Source organism: Coptis chinensis, chromosome 8 (assembly GCF_015680905.1).
Source record: "Coptis chinensis isolate HL-2020 chromosome 8, ASM1568090v1, whole genome shotgun sequence".
Lineage (NCBI taxonomy): Eukaryota > Viridiplantae > Streptophyta > Magnoliopsida > Ranunculales > Ranunculaceae > Coptis > Coptis chinensis.
In genome coordinates this window covers 5,400,561-5,418,688 of record NC_141463.1, presented here as the reverse complement: position 1 = coordinate 5,418,688, position 18,128 = coordinate 5,400,561, and the positions used below count along the sequence as shown (strand labels likewise).

Genomic DNA, 18,128 nt, shown 5'->3' with positions numbered 1-18,128 from the left:
GTCCTAGTTAAACACTAATTGGGAAACCTCATCTATTCTTATAAATAGAATAGTTGAACTACGCTTTGAGTTTGATTCCTATACACAGGATACGTAGGCAGCCATTAAAGAACGTGGTTCAACTCATCATCTTCTAAATCTCTTCTTCTTATTGATTCAATACTTCTAGTTGTTCTTTGATCATCAACAAAATATTTGTGTTTCTTGATTAGGAAAAATCATCACACAATACAGATCTAGGCAAGGCAAACACACACACACACACACACATATATATATATATATACTAGCTTGTAGGCCTGTGCAAACGCACTGGCTCTTTCGAAAACATTTATATTTTTTTTTAGAAAATTGGGACTACCGTTTTAGTCGCTAACCCGTTTTAATTTTCTAACAAATTGTTTTAAATTAAGTTTTAAAAACCCGTTTTTTTCAATTGGGATAGAGATTCTATTTTAATAGGATAATGATTCCCGTTTTAATTAGATACGTTAGATTTTCGCTTAATTTTCAATAGAAGAGGAATTCTCATTTTAATAGGAGAAGGATTCCTGCTTTAATTACAAGTGTTAGAATTTGTTTTAATAAGAGAATAATTCTCGTTATAATAAAAGAGAAATTCCCGTTTTTCAAATATGAGAGAAATTCTCGTTTTAATAGGAGATGACATGGAATTTTAATAGAGCTCGAAAAATACCCTTGTGGGAACTTTAATATTAAGACTAGTTTGTAGGCCTGTGTATACGCACCGGCTTTTTTGAAAACATTTAGATATTTTTTAGAAAATTGGGACTACCGTTTTAGTCACTAACCCGTTTTAATTTTCTAACAAATTATTTTAATTTAGTTTTAAAAACCCGTTTTTTTTTTAAATTGGGAGAGTGATCATGTTTTAATAGGAGAATAATTTCCGTTTTAATTATATATGCTAGATTTTTTCTTTTCAATAGGGGAGGAATTCCCATTTTAATAGGAGAATGATTCCTGCTTTAATTAGAAGTGCTAGAATTTGTTTTAATATGAGAGAAATTTCTGTTATAATAGAAGAGGAATTCCCATTGTAAAAAAGGATTCCCGTTTTTCAAATATGAAAGAAATTCCCGTTTTAATAGGAGATGATGATGTGGAATTTTAATAGAGCTCGAAAAATACCCCTTGTGGGAGGTTTAATATTAAGACTAGCTTGTAGGCCCGTGCATACGCACCGGCTCTTTTGAAAATATTTAGAATTTTTTAGAAAATTGGGACTACCGTTTTAGTCGCCAATCTGTTTTGATTTTCTAACAAATTAATTTAATTAAGTTTTAAAACCCCATTTTTTTCAATTGGGAGAGAGATCATGTTTAAATAGGAGAATAATTCTCATTTTAATTAGATATGCTAGATTTTCCCTTTTCAATAGAGGAGGAATTCCCATTTTAATATGAGAATGGTTCTCGCTTTAATTAGAAGTGTTAGAATTTGTTTTAATATGAGAGGAATTCCCGTTGTAAAAAAAGATTCTTGTTTTTCAAATAAGAGAGAAATTCTCGTTTTAATAGGAGAGAAATTCCAGTTTTAATAGGAGATGATGTGAAATTTTAATAAAGCTCGAAAAATACCACTTGTGGACCCGCCCTTTTGAAAACACTTATAGTTTTTTTAGAAAATTGGGACTACCGTTTTAGTCGCCAACTCATTTTAATTTTCTAACAAATTATTTTAAATTAAGTTTTAAAAACCCATTTTTTCAACTGGGAGAGATATTCTGTTTTAATAGGGAGAATGATTCCCATTTTAATTAGATACGCTAGATTTTCGCTTAATTTTCAATAGGGGAGGAATTCTCATTTTAATAGGAGAAAGATTCACGTTTTAATTAAAAGTTTTAGAATTTGTTTTAAAAGGAGAAGAAAATAGAAGAGAAATTCACGTTTTTCAAATAGGAAAGAAATTCTCGTTTTAATAGGAGATGACATGGAATTTTAATAGAGCTCGAAAAATACCCCTTGTAGGAGCTTTAATATTAAGACTAGCTTGTAGGCTCGTGCATACGCATCGGCTCTTTTGAAAATATTTAGATTTTTTTTTACAAAATTGGGACTATAGTTGTAGTCGCTAACCCGTTTTAATTTTCTAACAAATTGTTTTAATTAAGTTCTAAAAACCCATTTTTTTCAATTGGGAGAGGACATGTTTTAATAGGAGAATAATTCATGTTTTAATTAGATATACTAGATTTTTCCTTTTCAATAGGGGAGGAATTTCCATTTTAATTGCTAGATTTTCCCTTTTCAATAGGAGAGGAATTTCGATTTTAATAGGAGAATGATATCCGCTTTAATTAGAAGTACTTGAATTTGTTTTAATATGAGAGAAATTCCCGTTGTAAAAAAGGATTCCCGTTTTTTAAATAGGAGATGACGTGAAATTTTAATAGAGCTCGAAAAATACCCTTTGTGGGAGCTTTAATATTAAGACTAGAAAGTAGACATGTGCATACGCACAAACTCTTTTAAAAAGTTGCTCAACAATTGTGTATATATATAATAAGAGAATGATTCATGTTTTAATCAGAAGTGCTATAATTTCTTTTTTCTAATAGATAAAGAATTTTCGTTTTAATAGGAGAATGCTTTCTGTTTTAATTAGAAGTGCCTAAAAAAAAATCAATAGGAGAGGAATTCCCGTTTTAATAGGAGATGATGGTGTGGAATTTTAATAGAGCTCAAAAAATACCCTATATGGGAGCTTTAATATTTAGACTAGCTTGTAGGCCCGTGCATACACACCGGCTCTTTTGAAAACATTTAGATTTTTTTTTAGAAAATTGGGACCACCGTTTTAATCGCTAATCCATTTTAATTTTCTAACAAATTATTTTAAATTAATTTTTAAAAATCCGTTTTTTCAATTAAGAGATAAATCCTGTTGATTCCAGCTTTAATTAGAAGTGCTAGAATTTGTTTTAATAGGAGAAGAATTCCCATTGTAAAAAAAAGATTTCCGTTTTTCAAATAGAAGAGAAATTCTGATTTTAATAGGAGATGACGTGGAATTTTAATAGAGCTCGAAAAATACCCTTTGTGAGAGCTTTAATATTAATACTAGCTTGTAGGCCCATGCATACGCACCGGCTCTTTTGCACCGGCTCTTTTGAAAAAATATATATATATATATATATTTTTAGAAAATTGGGACTACCGTTTTAGTCGCTAACCCATTTTAATTTTCTAACAAATTGTTTTAAATTAAGTTTTGAAAACCCGTTTTTTCAATTGGGAGAGAAATTCTATTTGAATAGGAGAATGATTTCCATTTTAATTAGATAAGCTAGATTTTCACTTAATTTTCAATAGGGGAGGAATTCTCATTTTAATAGGAGAAAGATTTCCGCTTTAATAAAAAAATGTTAGAATTTGTTTTAATAGGAGAAGAATTCTCGTTAAACTAGAAGAGAAATTTCCGTTTTTCAAATAGGAGATAAATTCTCGTTTTAATAGTAGATAACGTGGAATTTTGATAGAGCTCGAAAAATACTCCTTGTGGGAGCTTTAATATTAAGACTAGGTTGTAGGCTCGTGTATACGCACCGGCTCTTTTGAAAATATTTAGATTTTTTTTAGAAAATTGGGACTATGGTTTTAGTCGCAAACCCGTTTTAATTTTCTAACAAATTATTTTAATTAAGTTTGAAATCCGTTTTTTTCAATTGGGAGAGGTCATATTTTAATAGGAGAATAATTTCCCGTTTTAATTAGATATGCTAGATTTTCCCTTTTTAATAGGGGAGGAATTTCCATTTTAATAGAAGAATGATTTCCGCTTTAATTAGAAGTGTTTGAATTTGTTTTAATAGGAGAGAAATTCCCGTTGTAAAAAAAGATTCCCATTTTTTAAATAGGAGAGAAATTCTTGTTTTAATAGAAGATGACCTGGAATTTTAATAGAGCTCGAAAAATATCTATTGTGGGAGCTTTAATATTAAGACTAGAAAGTAGACCTCGTGCATGCGCACCGGCTCTTTTAAAAACTTTCTCAGCAATATATATATATATATATAATAAGAGAATGATTCATGTTTTAATCAGAAGTGCTATAATTTTTTTTTTCTAATAGATGAAGAATTTCCGTTTTAATAGGAGAATGTTTTCTGTTTTAATTAGAAGTGCCTAAAAAAAATTCAATAGGAGAGGAATTCCCGTTTTAATAGGAGATGATGGTGTGGAATTTTAAAAGAGCTCAAAAAATACCCCATGTGGGAGCTTTAATATTAAGACTAGCTTGTAGGCCCATGCATACACACCAGCTCTTTTAAAAACATTTAGATTTTTTTTAGAAAATTCGTACTACCGTTTTAATCGCTAATCCATTTTAATTTTCTAACAAATTATTTTAAATTAATTTTAAATTAAGTTTTAAAAACCCATTTTTTCAATTGAGAGAGAAATCATGTTTTTAATAGGAGAATAATTTTTGTTTTAATTAGATATGCTAGATTTTCTCTTTTCAATAAGGGAGAAATTCCCATTTTAATAGGAGAATAATTCCCGCTTTAATTAGAAGTGCTAGAATTTGTTTTAATAGGAGAGGAATTTCCGTTGTAAAAAAAAGATTTCCGTTTTTCAAATAGAAGAGAAATTTTGGTTTTAATAGGAGATGACGTGGAATTTTAATAGAGCTCGAAAAATATCCCTGTGAGAGCTTTAATATTAAGACTAGCTTGTAGGCCCGTGCATACGCACCAGCTCTTTTGAAAACATATATATTTTTTTAAGAAAATTGAGACTACTGTTTTAGTCACTAACCCGTTTTAATTTTCTAACAAATTGTTTTAAATTAAGTTTTGAAAACCTATTTTTTCAATTGGGAGGGAGATTCTGTTTGAATAGGAGAATGATTCCCATTTTAATTAGATAAGCTAGATTTTCGCTTAATTTTCAATAGGGGAGGAATTCTCATTTTAATAGGAGAAAGATTCCTGCTTTAATAAAATATGTTAGAATTTGTTTTAATAGGAGAAGAATTCTCGTTAGACTAGAAGAGAAATTTCCGTTTTTCAAATAGGAGATAAATTCTCGTTTTAATAGGAGATGACGTGGAATTTTGATAGAGCTTGAAAAATACCCCTTGTGGGAGCTTTAATATTAAGACTAGCTTGTAGGCTCGTGCATACGCATCGGCTCTTTTGAAAATATTTAGATTTTGTTTAGAAAATTGGGACTATGGTTTTAGTCGCTAACCCGTTTTAATTTTCTAACAAATTATTTTAATTAAGTTTTAAAAATCCGTTTTTTTCAATTGGGAGAGGTCATGTTTTAATAGGAGAATAATTTTCCGTTTTAATTAGATGTGTTAGATTTTTCCTTTTCAATAGGGGAGGAATTTCCATTTTAATAGGAGAATGATTTCCGCTTTAATTAGAAGTGTTTGAATTTGTTTTAATAGGAGAGAAATTCTCGTTGTAAAAAAGGATTCCCATTTTTTAAATAGGAGAGAAATTCCTGTTTTAATAGGAGATGACGTGGAATTTTAATAGAGCTAGAAAAATACCTCTTGTGAAAGCTTTAATATTAAGACTAGAAAGTAGACTCGTGCATTCGCACTGGCTCTTTTAAAAACTTGCTCAACAATTGTATATATATATATATATATATATATACATAAATGCTCTAGTGCGGACTTCCCGTACAAAAAATAATCCCGACTAAAATAAACTAACTTGAATTCTCGTGAATTTATTCCCTCTCTCTCATCTCTCCACTTTTTTCTCCTATTAGAACCCACACACTCTCTCTCCACTTTTCCTCTCTCCTCTCTCTACGCCCTCTCTCTTCCCTCCAATTTTTTGCTGCCAACTCTTTCTTCTTGATTCAGAGACAATATAGTTTAGAACAATCTCGACCATAAAAAAAAACTCTTTTTCTTACTCCCCAGATTAATATAGTTTAGAACAATTCCGACCATAAAAAAAAAACTCTTTTTCTTACTCCCCAGATTGGTTTCACCAATTTCTACCGCAAACGAGAATATATATACCATTTCACGTTCATAGGAAATTTAAACATATATATTTGCTATTGATTGAACTATTTGAATCATGCCTTTGATTCCTGCTACTAATTACAAATGAATAGTTTAATTGATAAATCTAAGATATCAAAAAACGAAGTAATAAATAGTTTATTGCATTAAGTTTTTCTTATTTGTTAATTAGTGCAGGCAATATATATTTCGTTCCTCATAAGTTTTTTTGTTTTTTTTTGTGATGCATGCATGTGTGGCAGTGAGTCTGTGGATCACATCATAATATGTTGTCATTTACATGGAAAACGTGGTGCTCTTTCCTCCCCTCCAATCTGTCGTAGTGTCTTAGAGTGTGTGTACTCCCCCAAATGAGTGTGCGCGGAGCTTGCTCTCTTTCTCAATCCTTAAGGTGTGTGTCTGGAATCTAGAGAGGGATAAGTGTCGGTTTGATGGTTTGGGATGGGTTTAATCAGATATTTTGTTATTTGTTTTCATCAAACTTTTTAGGAAGAGTTGAGGGTATGCTCTTGTTGTGAGATTGAGTCGTATGTATCTTTCACAAGTGGTAAGGTTAAGCTTTTACTCTTTAAAAAATAAATAAGGCGGTCAACTAAATGAAGGCATCATTGTCCATGCTGTAACATTCAATTGTTTATTTAGTATTTGTTTTTTGATTTTGCAATAACTTATGCACATGCAACATAGCAAATTTAATTTACTGGTTATGACTTCTTAATCTATAGAGTGCCTCTCATTTCCATATATATCTTGTTTCCAAAGTTCAAAAGCAGACATCATTATCGAAACTTAAGATAGATACCATTATCATTTAGCCCTTATTATTTCTCACTTGTTAACCCCAAATACTTGTTCATGTCATCAGTTTTCAGCAGGAGGAGTCATTCGCGTGCCACGGTTTGATATGGCAATGGCCAAAGCTGAGGCCAACGAGAAACCTGTCCTAGGCTCCTAGCTGAGGAAGATGTGCATATTGTGACAATGTAAGTTCAATTTTATGTATTTCTTTGGCTAATACATAGTCTCATTTTCGCCATGGGTTCATTTCTTTTCAGCAGAAGATATTAATTTTCAGCTTGTATTTGAAAGTGATTATGATGTACTCAGTCAATATTCACATGCAGCTATAGTAGAATATATTGCTCGCAAGTGGATAGGGTTGCAATGCTGCTCAACTGGTACAGATTTTACCGTGACGTTGTTGTACGACAGGTACGTTCATGCCCTTTGTCTGTGGTATGATCTTATCCAAACTCAGCCACTTCTAATAATCTGATATGATTAATTAGTTATAAACAATGTTATATTGTCTCTAAATCAAGAAGAGAGAGTTGGCAGCAAAAAATTGGAGAGAGGAGAGAGGAAAAGTTGAGAGAGAGTGTGTGGGTTCTAATAGGAGAAAAAAGTGGAGAGATGAGAGAGAGGGAATAAATTCACGAGAATTCAAGTTGGTTTATTTTGGTCCGGATTATTTTTTGTACGGGAAGTCCGCACTAGAGCATATATATATATATAATAATAATAATAATAATAATAATAATAATAATAATAATAAGAGAATGATTCATGTTTTAATCAGAAGTGCTATAATTTCTTTTTTTCCAATAGATGAAGAATTTCCATTTTAATAGGAGAATTCTTTCTGTTTTAATTAGAAGTGCCTAAAAAAAATTCAATAGGAGAGGAATTCCCGTTTTAATAGGAGATGATGGTGTGAAATTTTAATAGAGCTCAAAAAATACCCCATGTGGGAGCTTTAATATTAAGACTAGTTTGTAGGCCCGTGCATACGTACCGACTATTTTGAAAATATTTAATTTTTTTTAGAAAATTAGGACTACCGTTTTAATCGCTAATCTATTTTAATTTTCTAACAAATTATTTTAAATTTAGTTTTAATTAAGTTTTAAAAACCCATTTTTTCAATTGAGAGAGAAATCCTGTTTTAATAGGAGAATAATTCCCGTTTTAATTAGATATACTAGATTTTCTCTTTTCAATAAGGGAGGAATTCCCATTTTAATAAGAGAATGATTCCCGCTTTAATTAGAAGTGCTAGAATTTGTTTTAATAGGAAATGAATTCCCATTGTAAAAAAAGGATTTCCGTTTTTCAAATAGAAGAGAAATTTCGGTTTTAATAGGAGATGACGTGGAATTTTAATATAGCTCGAAAAATACCCCTTGTGGGAGCTTTAATATTAAGACTGGCTTGTAGGCTCGTGCATACGCACCGGTTTTTTTGAAAAAATATATATTTTTTTTAGAAAATTGGGACTACCGTTTTAGTCGCTAATCTGTTTTAATTTTCTAACAAATTGTTTTAAATTAAGTTTTGAAAACCCGTTTTTTCAATTGGGAGAGAGATTCTGTTTGAATAGGAGAATGATTCCCGTTTTAATTAGATAAGCTAGATTTTCACTTAATTTTCAATAGGGGAGGAATTATTATTTTAATAGGAGAAAGATTCCCGCTTTAATTAAAATTGTTAGAATTTGTTTTAATAGGAGAAGAATTCTCGTTAGAATAGAAGAGAAATTCTTGTTTTTCAAATAGGAGATAAATTCTCGTTTTAATAGGTGATGACGTAGAATTTTAATAAAACTCGAAAAATACCCTTTGTGGGAGCTTTAATATTAAGACTAGCTTGTAGGCTCGTGCATACGCACCGGCTCTTTTGACTACCGTTTTAGTTGCTAACCCGTTTTAATTTTCTAACAAATTGTTTTAAATGAAGTTTTAATTAAGTTTTAAAAACCCATTTTTTCAATTGGAAGAAAGATCCTGTTTTAATAGGAGAATAATTATCGTTTTAATTAGATATACTAGATTTTTCCTTTTCAATAAGGAAAGAATTCACATTTTAATAGGAGAATGATTTCGCTTTAATTAAAAGTGCTAAAATTTGTTTTAATAGGATATGAATTCCCGTTATAATTGGATTCTCGTTTTTCAAATAGGAGAAAAATTCCCGTTTTAATAGGAGTTGACGTAAAATTTTAATAGAGCTCGAAAAATACCCTTTGTGGAAGCTTTAATATTAAGACTAGAAAGTAGGCCCATGCATACGCACCGGCTCTTTTAAAAATATGTTCAATAATCATAACTATATACATATAGAAATTTTCTAACAAATCGTGATTCCCGTTTTAGTCGCTAACCTATTGTAATTTCAAACAATTCGTTTTAATTAAGTTTTAAAAATCCGTTTTAATTTTCTAACAAATTGTTTTAATTAAGTTTTATAAACCCATTTTTTAACCCCGTTTTAATAGTTGACTTAATTTAGAAATATGATTCCGTTTTAATAGGAGAATGATTTTCGTTTTAATTATATATGTTATATTTTTCCTTTTCAATAGGGAAGGAATTTCCGTTTTAATAGGAAAAAGATTCTCGTTTTAATTAGAAGTGTTAGAATTTCTTTTTTCTAATAGAGAAGAAATTTATGTTTTAATTGAAAATTGATTCCCGTTTTAATAGAAGTGTCTAATAAATAGGAAATGAATTTCCGTTTTAATAGGAGATGATTACATAGAATTTTAATGGAACTCGAAAAATATCATTTGTTTGTGAGAGGTTTAATAATAAGATATAGATACATAGAGGGTACATAGGTTATCTAGTAAACAGAAAAGAGTACTCAGTAGAATATATCGAGGTTGTCTTTAGAAAGGGTAAATAAGTAATTATAGCCGGGTGAAGTTACTGACAGCTATTTTCAGCCGGAAATTGAGGCATCCGGCTTAAGTGAGTTGGTAATGCGGTGAGGCGAGCCTGTAGAGATAGAGATAAAACAACAACAAAAAATAATATTTTTTCTCGAGTCTAGAATCTAGTTACGAGTGGCTTCATTCGTATCAACTATCCCGGTGAGTTATTTTTCAATTTTTTTTATTTTGAACTTTCTAATTACGACGATATCATATTCCAAACCCTAAAACCTGAAATATTTTTGTTTTATGCTTTTTTGTTTGTGGTGGGGAATTTAAGGGCACGTTGAAAGTCATGTATGTCTAATCAATTTATGTGTCACTATAATTCCAGGAATTCAAGTTATCATTTTATTATTACTGTTGAGTGGTGGTCTAGACTCTAGACATATTTCTATATAATGAACTGCAGAAATGAAGTAATGTTCTCACTAGAGAAAATGCCCATGTACAAATTTCATTAAGGAATTTGGAGTTTTGGAAGGAGACCCTACTTGCTTGCTTTGGCCTTTTAAATTAGTTTAAATTTCACTGGTTATAGATAATTCTGGTGAACGCATTTAGTATTGACAGTTGAGTACATTATGCATGTTATAAGCTCGAGATTAAGATAAATTTCAGCATCTAGCGAGATCCTCTCAAGGACACCTGGTTGTGTATAGGTGTGAATTGACATCTTAAATAAAAATTGTAGTCTTAATCACCATTATCAATGTGTTTTCTTTTATATTTGGGTTCATGAAGACGAAGCACATTGATGGATGTAAGAAGCTTTTTTATGTAATTAGTTTCTTGGTTAAATGGATACGTAGACTCTGACCATACAACTGAAGATTGAACCATAGATCATCAGGCGAGATTTTGCTATAAAGAAAAAGATACTAGGTTTTTTAATTATTCATATGTAACTTACAGAATTAGTATAGTAAGCCAAGTTGGGGAAATAAGAAAGCATCTTAGATGTTTTGGGAAAAATTGCAATTCACGCTAAATACGTTAGTTTAACCTCAAGAAGCAAGTTTGAATATCCTCAAGGAAGTTTTCAGCATTGTTCGCAGTTACAATATTTACTTGTATGCTTTATGAACTACTAGATTTCGTTGGATGCGAATGGTGATTTTTTGTGTTCTTCTTAATTTTACGATGGCTTTTAAAAATTTCAGTTACTTAGAAATATTGTGGTCATTAAAATAAAAGTGTTATGGAGGTTTTCTAATGGATTTTTGTTTGCAGTGCATACCCATTTAATCTTGGCTTTGCACTTTGAGGTACAGTGAAATTTGGTATGAGATCTCAAAGATCTGGGTGAAGAGGCAGATGCAGAAGTGGGTGAAGTCGTCTTATCCAAGGCTTTAATTAAGCTATCTTCGTCTTGAAAAGGACAGGTATTCCCCTGTTTCTTTACGCTTTTTATGGGCTTCAATACTTAAATGACATGGAGATGGATTGAAAAATGATTTTCAGTGAAGATGATCTTCTCACCATTAAAATCATCCTCACAGAAGATCAGGTCATTCTAAAACATAAAACTACGCTCGCAACTAGATCCAATTGTTGAAATCCTATGTTACGTGGACACCATATTTCAAAAATAATCATTGTCGGGATATGCATCCAAGTGTCCGTGTCGGACACATAACGTAATGTGATATACCTAATTTTTTTATCTTTCGCCGTGTCAGACACTTCGTATCCGTGTCGGATACGGACACACGTGTCCGTGTCAATGTAACTTAGTTGCAATCTATGGAGTATTGAGATATAAACTTGTCCGTTTTTATTTTATTTTTTTCAATAATAGCATTCAGATTAATTTGTTTTCAGTCAGTATGACCTTCATGAAGAGGAGGTCCTCTTCAGAAAAACAGCCCTATTGTCATTTCCATGTAAATTCTATCGCCTTGTGCATATTCTGTTTGTTTGTGTGTAAATGCTGTCTGATAATTTTGTTCGTTATATACTAATGACCAATCCCTTTATATGAATTGGTTTCTTACTTAAATGTTGTACTTGATATCCATAACGAAATCACGTGTCTACTTGAATTCAATTTTAATAAGTTCAAAGGGCTTTGACAAAGTATTGTGTAAATAGCTGTGAGCAGAAAATTTTATTTGGAACTCTGAAATGCAACATCATACTCTCAAGGATGAACTCTTCAGGTTTTCTACTTCATTGAAACTTACTCAAATAGCCCACTAATGAAGTTATTTCTGGGTTTGATTGCTCAATGGTAGGAAAGTAGGATAGCCCACTAATGAAGTTATTTATGGGTTTGATTACTCAATGGTAGGAAAGTAGGAAATTATGTATAGAACCTACGGAAACTACATACAAGTACAAACGAGGAAGATGGTTTCAGTCCTCACAAAAAACTTAAGTGGGGTTGGGGTACCCCACTGTCAGTTAATTTAGATCATTAAGTGATGCTGGTCTAGAGATGATGTTGAAAGTCAAGTTTCAAAACCATCTCAATTTATTTTGACATTGATTTTAAGTAAACGTATAGTTAGGATTTTGTCCACAGATTTGATTTGTCTACAGCTCATAGTACATGTATGTGTGTATGGCCTCAGGTTGTTACAACAGTTTTTAGCCTTCACTTATCAATGAACCAACAGCCGAACACTGAAATGGGTTAAGGGCTTATTTTGTGAAGGTGATCTATTCATCATGTAGGTCATTTTCTTACCATTAATACAGTCTGGTTGAGATTTTGAAACTTGTCACAAGTAAATTTTGGAAATAAGGACTGGCCACATTGGGACCGTGGGTTAAATGTGAAGTACAGCACTATACACTGCACTCGATGTGATTAAATTTTGGATTTTCCTTTGTTTTTTGCTGGATGACTCAACCCTTAACTTATCTTCTAGTCCCCATGTAACCCAATGTCGGAATCAGTTCACAATTTTTACTCCTTTCTTTTACTATATGTTTTGTTACCTATTTTTGGCCTACTTAATCCGAGATCTAAAATAAGGATTCTGCTGATATCAGTAACCATGGCACCATAGAGAATTAAGTGATAGGAGCTGAAAGATGGCTTTTTCCACGGAGGAGCAACAAACTGAGGATTACCTTTTTAAGATTGTTTTGATTGGTGATTCTGCTGTTGGGAAATCAAACTTGCTTGCGAGATTTGCCAGAAATGAGTTTTATCCAAACTCCAAATCAACTATAGGGGTAGAGTTCCAAACGCAAAAGATGGATATTGATGGAAAGGAAGTTAAAGCACAGATCTGGGACACGGCAGGTCAGGAGCGCTTCAGGGCTGTGACATCTGCATATTACAGGGGCGCTGTTGGGGCTCTTCTTGTTTATGACATCAGCAGACGCCAGACATTTGATAGCATTGGTCGATGGCTTAATGAATTGCACAGTAAGTTGTCCTTTTCACCAGTATTGTTTTACATTTCATTTGTTGAAATATCTTTTCTAGTTGCTGAAATATAGGGCCTTATTGGATATTTTCTCTTTGCAACCAATAATATGATATCGTTCAAGTCTTTTTGAGATGAAAAATAGGAAGTATTCATTGTTACAAGCCTGCGATCAAGTCAGATGGCATGTGAAGTGTTGCACATTCTTTTTGAAACCGAACATATGATATTGTTTAAGTCTTTTTGAGATGAAATAAGAAATATTCATCGTTACAAGACTGAGATCAAGTCAGATGGCTTGTGAAGTGTGGACAAGGAATTCTTGGTCCTATAAATGAAACAAATTGATGGCAATTAATTATCATTTCTTGGATAATTACAATTTTGTAGGACCCTAACCTGCCCCACTCCTGTTTGTGTCCTGCATACGATTCAGTGATTAATAGAACACCATTACTTGTAAACTTGGTTTTCCTTATAGCTTCATATTTGTGAACAGCTCACTCTGATATGAACGTGGTTACCATACTCGTTGGCAACAAATCTGATCTGAAAGATGCTAGAGAGGTACCTACTCGTGAAGGCAAGGCCCTAGCAGAGGCTCAGGGTTTGTTCTTCATGGAAACATCCGCCCTTGATTCCTCCAATGTCAATGCTGCCTTCCAGACAGTTGTCAAAGAGATCTACGGCATCTTAAGCCGTAAAGTTATTCTTTCTCAAGAAAACCAGAAACAAGACATAACATGGATGATGGATGGTAAAACTGTGGTTTTACAGGGAGATCATGAAGCAGATTCTGTTTCTAGGAGACGAAGGTGCTGTTCTTCCTAAAGCTATCAAAATGTTAGATTAGTAGTGTTGTTTTTTATGCTCTCTGGTCCTTTGAGCATTAAATCATTTTACCACTTGTAAAGGACTGCTTCATAGTTTTGATAAATACCCAATGATAGATTTAACCTTTTTCTTCGTCTTAACACTATGCTAGTCCTTCCTGAAATCGATGTACATGGACTGGCAGTCACCACATTATATAATTTGTTCTATTTTCATTTTGTGTGTAGTGTTTTTTTTGGTTTTTTGGGGTGGGAGTTAATGGGTATGGGTTCCAAGCGTGAGTACGTGAAGTATGAGAAGTCATTTGAAGGAAATAACACTGACAATGGTGCTTGCGGCCTTAGCAGGTCCCTCCAAAATTAAGAGAGGGTCAGCTTCAATGTGTTGCTGATAGAGTGATAGATCCAACCTGGAGATCGAAAATTCTCCATTTCTAAAACCATGAATTGATTTAACCATGAGGATCAGCTTCAGGTTCGGGTTTTTCGTCAAGCAATTGAAATGCCATTGGTAGAGAAATACAGACCCACAAAAGTAGGCAGATGTAGTGTCTAGGCTTGACGAAGAACTGATTTTTGAAAAAGAAAAGAAAAAGAAAAAACATATTTTTTCGTAGAAAAGATCATCATCCCCAAACAACAGTATCCTACAAGACAATTGCGCTATACTAGCTTGCATTGCTTTTTTAATTGTACCTTTTAGGCCTAAGTAACATTCCCATTTGAAGGAAACCTTTCAAAACCAAGGCCGGACTCTACCGACTAGGAGTACGTCCGTCTTTCTAAACAGGGATCGTGTGGAGTTTAACTTAAGTAAGAGTCTAACTAGAATTAGGAATTCGGAAGTAATTTATTTGGGAATTAGGAGTACCGCTATAAGTTATTATAAATAGAAGAAGCCTGAAGAAGAGAAGGGGTTTGTTTCTTCTAAGATTTCAATTATGGCGCAAAGAAAAGTTGTCGAATTAGAGGAAGGATGGGAATTAATGCAGAAGGGGGTCACAAAGCTGAAAAATATTCTTGTAGGGCTTCCTGAACCACAATTCAACTCAGGAGATTATATGACGCTTTACACAACTATCTACAACATGTGCACACAGAGATCTCCTCATGATTACTCTGAGCAACTTCACGACCGGTACAAAACGGTGTTTGAGGACTACATTGCCGAGACAGTTTTACAATCTATACAAGAAAAGCACGATGAATACATGTTGAAAGAACTCGTGCAAAGGTGGAATAATCATAAAGTTATGGTAAGGTGGCTTTCTCGCTTTTTCCATTATCTCGATCGTTTTTTTATTACTAGGAGATCGTTACCTTCACTTAAAGATGTTGGCTTTATTTGCTTCCGTGATCTGGTCTTTGAGGAAATCAAAGTAAATGCAAAAGATATTGTAATCTCTTTTATTAATCGGGAGAGAGAGGGCGAGCATATTAATCGAGGACTGTTGAAAAACGTTGTGGATATTTTTGTTGAACTTGGGTTGGGGGGAATGGATTGGTATGAAAACGACTTTGAAGTGGCCTTGCTTGATGATACTTCTGCTTATTATACTAGGAAAGTCTCTAAGTGGATTCATGATGATGCTTGTCCAGAATATATGTTGAAGGCTGAGGAGTGTTTGAAACGAGAGAAGGATAGGGTTTCTCATTATTTGCATTCTAACAGCGAACAAAAGTTGTTGGAAAGAGCGCAACACGAGCTGTTGACGGTGCCTACCAACCCATTGCTCGAAAAGGAACACTCTGGTTGTTTTGCGTTGCTTAGAGATGACAAGGTGGAGGATCTCTCTAGGATGTTTAGGCTTTTCAGTAAGATTCCACAAGGCTTGGATCCTGTATCTAGAATGTTTAGAGAGCATGTTACGAACGAAGGTATTGCCTTGGTGAAACAATCAGAAGATGCGGCGAATACCAAAACTGCAGAGAAGAAGGACGTCGTTGGTATGCCAGAACATGTTTTGGTTAAAAAGTTACTCGAGTTGCATGACAAATACCTCGAGTATGTAAACAACTGTTTTTTGAGCCATTCTCAATTCCACAAGGCGCTCAAGGAGGCTTTTGAAGTCTTCTGTAACAAAAGTGTTGGTAGCAGTTCAAGTGCAGAAGTATTGTCTACTTTCTGCGACAATGTCCTGAAGAAAGGGGGGAGCGAGAAATTGAGCGACGAAGGTATTGAGGAAACACTGGAGAAGACTGTCAAGTTGCTTTCTTACGTAAGCGACAAAGACCTTTTTGCTGAATTTTGTCGGAAAAAACTTGCTCGCAGGCTCCTTTTTGGTACTAGTGTAAGCGACGACCATGAACGGAGTATTTTGACAAAGCTGAAGCAGCAATTTGGTGGACAGTTTACTTCAAAGATGGAGGGCATGGTCACGGACTTAGCGTTAGCAAGGGAGCAACAGGTCAGTTTTGCAGAGTATCTCAAAGAAAATCCTAAGGCACATCCTGGAATCGACTTGAACTTGACTGTCTTAACTACTGGATTCTGGCCAAGCTACAAATCAGCTGATCTGAGATTACCCACTGAGATGGTTAAGTGTGTGGAGGCCTTCAAAGAGTACTACGCAACAAAAACCAAACACAGGAGACTTAGTTGGATATACTCACTTGGTACTTGCATCATCAATGGCAAGTTTAAACAAAAGACAATCGAGTTGGTTGTGTCGACTTATCAAGCCTCTGTGCTGCTTCTGTTCAATGAATCAGATATGTTGAGTTACTCAGAAATTAGGGAACACCTGAACTTGACAGATGATGATATCACCAGATTGCTTCACTCCCTGGCTTGTGCAAAATACAAAATATTGAACAAAGTTCCAAGCGCTAGAACCATCCTTCCAACGGACGTGTTTGAGTTCAACGCGGAGTTTACAGACAAGATGCGCAGGATTAAGGTTCCTCTCCCTCCAGTTGATGAGAAGAAAAAAGTCTTAGAAGATGTTGATAAGGATAGACGCTTCGCCATTGATGCCTCACTTGTGAGGATCATGAAAGGACGGAAAGTCTTGGGTCATCAGCAGCTAGTGTTGGAATGTGTTGAACAGCTAAACCGCATGTTCAAACCTGATCCAAAAATAATTAAAAAGCGCATCGAAGATCTCATTACTCGTGACTATTTGGAGAGGGATATAGAAAATCCAAATTCATACAGGTACCTGGCCTGAGTAAGTCAATTGCAGTAGGACATTTCCTGTTTTTATGTGTAGTAGAACGAATTACTCGTGTGTTTATGAGAACATTGTTGGATAACGAACTGGAAATTCATTAAAAAAAATTGCTTTCTGCAGGCAGCCCATTCTAAATAGTGTTATGTTCGTAGTTATTATTTGTGTTATGTTCCTATATAATAACTAGTTTGTAGGTCTGTGCATACGCACGTAGCTCTTTTGAAAATATTTAGAATTTTTTTTAGAAAATTGGGACTACCGTTTTAGTTGCTAACCCATTTTAATTTTCTAACAAATTGTTTTAATTAAGTTTTAAAAACCCCGTTTTTTTCAATTGGGAGAGAGATCATGTTTTAATATGATAATAATTTCCGTTTTAATTAGATATGCTAGACTTTCATTTTTTCAATAGGAGAAGAATTCCCATTTTAATAAGAGAATGATTCCCGCTTTAATTAAAAGTGTTAGAATTTGTTTTACTAGGAGATAAATTCCCATTATAATAGGAGAGAAATTCCCGTTGTAAAAAAGGATTCCCATTTTTCAAATAGGAGATAAATTCCCATTTTAATAGGAGATGACATGAAATTTTAATAGAGCTCGAAAAATACCCCTTGTGGGAACTTTAATATTAAGACTAGTTTGTAGGCCCGTGCATACGCACCGGATCTTTTGAAAATATTTAGATTTTTTTTTAGAAAATTGGGACTACCGTTTTAGTTGCTATTCCGTTTTAATTTTCTAACAAATTGTTTTAATTAAGTTTTAGAAACCCGTTTTTTTTTTAATTGGGAGAGAGATCATGTTTTAATAGGAGAATAATTTTCGTTTTAATGAGATATGTTAGATTTTTTCCTTTTCAATAGGGGAGAAATTCCCATTTTAATAGGAGAATGATTCCCGCTTTAATTAGAAGTGCTAGAATTTGTTTTAATAGGAGAGAAATTCCCGTTATAATAGGAAAGAAATTCTTGTAAAAAAGATTATTGTTTTTCAAATAGGA

The 18,128-nt window shown here is 33.3% G+C and overlaps 1 protein-coding gene and 1 pseudogene across 7 annotated transcripts; both read left to right on the top strand.

The window, feature by feature from the left end:
- The first annotated feature begins 1,110 nt into the window (after positions 1-1,110).
- Positions 1,111-14,168, top strand: LOC147479517 (ras-related protein RABA5a-like). Of its 6 annotated transcripts, none has more exons than XM_086577521.1 (5): positions 1,111-1,164; positions 9,622-9,895; positions 10,970-11,121; positions 12,737-13,118; positions 13,619-14,168. In XM_086577521.1, exons 4-5 carry the CDS (start codon positions 12,779-12,781, stop codon positions 13,948-13,950), a joined length of 672 nt encoding a protein of 223 aa, XP_086433647.1. In that variant the 5' UTR covers positions 1,111-1,164; positions 9,622-9,895; positions 10,970-11,121; positions 12,737-12,778; the 3' UTR covers positions 13,951-14,168. The 6 variants fall into 6 exon arrangements, with proteins under 6 accessions (XP_086433647.1, XP_086433651.1, XP_086433652.1 ...); XM_086577525.1 differs by lacking the exon at positions 1,111-1,164 and adding an exon at positions 12,313-12,395 and having other exon boundaries at positions 9,665-9,895; positions 11,011-11,121; XM_086577526.1 differs by lacking the exon at positions 1,111-1,164 and adding an exon at positions 12,313-12,411 and having other exon boundaries at positions 9,665-9,895; positions 11,011-11,121.
- Positions 14,169-14,604: 436 nt separating this feature from the next.
- LOC147479516 (cullin-1 pseudogene) lies at positions 14,605-17,244 on the top strand (annotated as a pseudogene). The gene has a single exon (XR_015206414.1). The product of XR_015206414.1 is annotated as a cullin-1 pseudogene (transcript).
- The last annotated feature ends 884 nt before the right edge of the window (positions 17,245-18,128 follow it).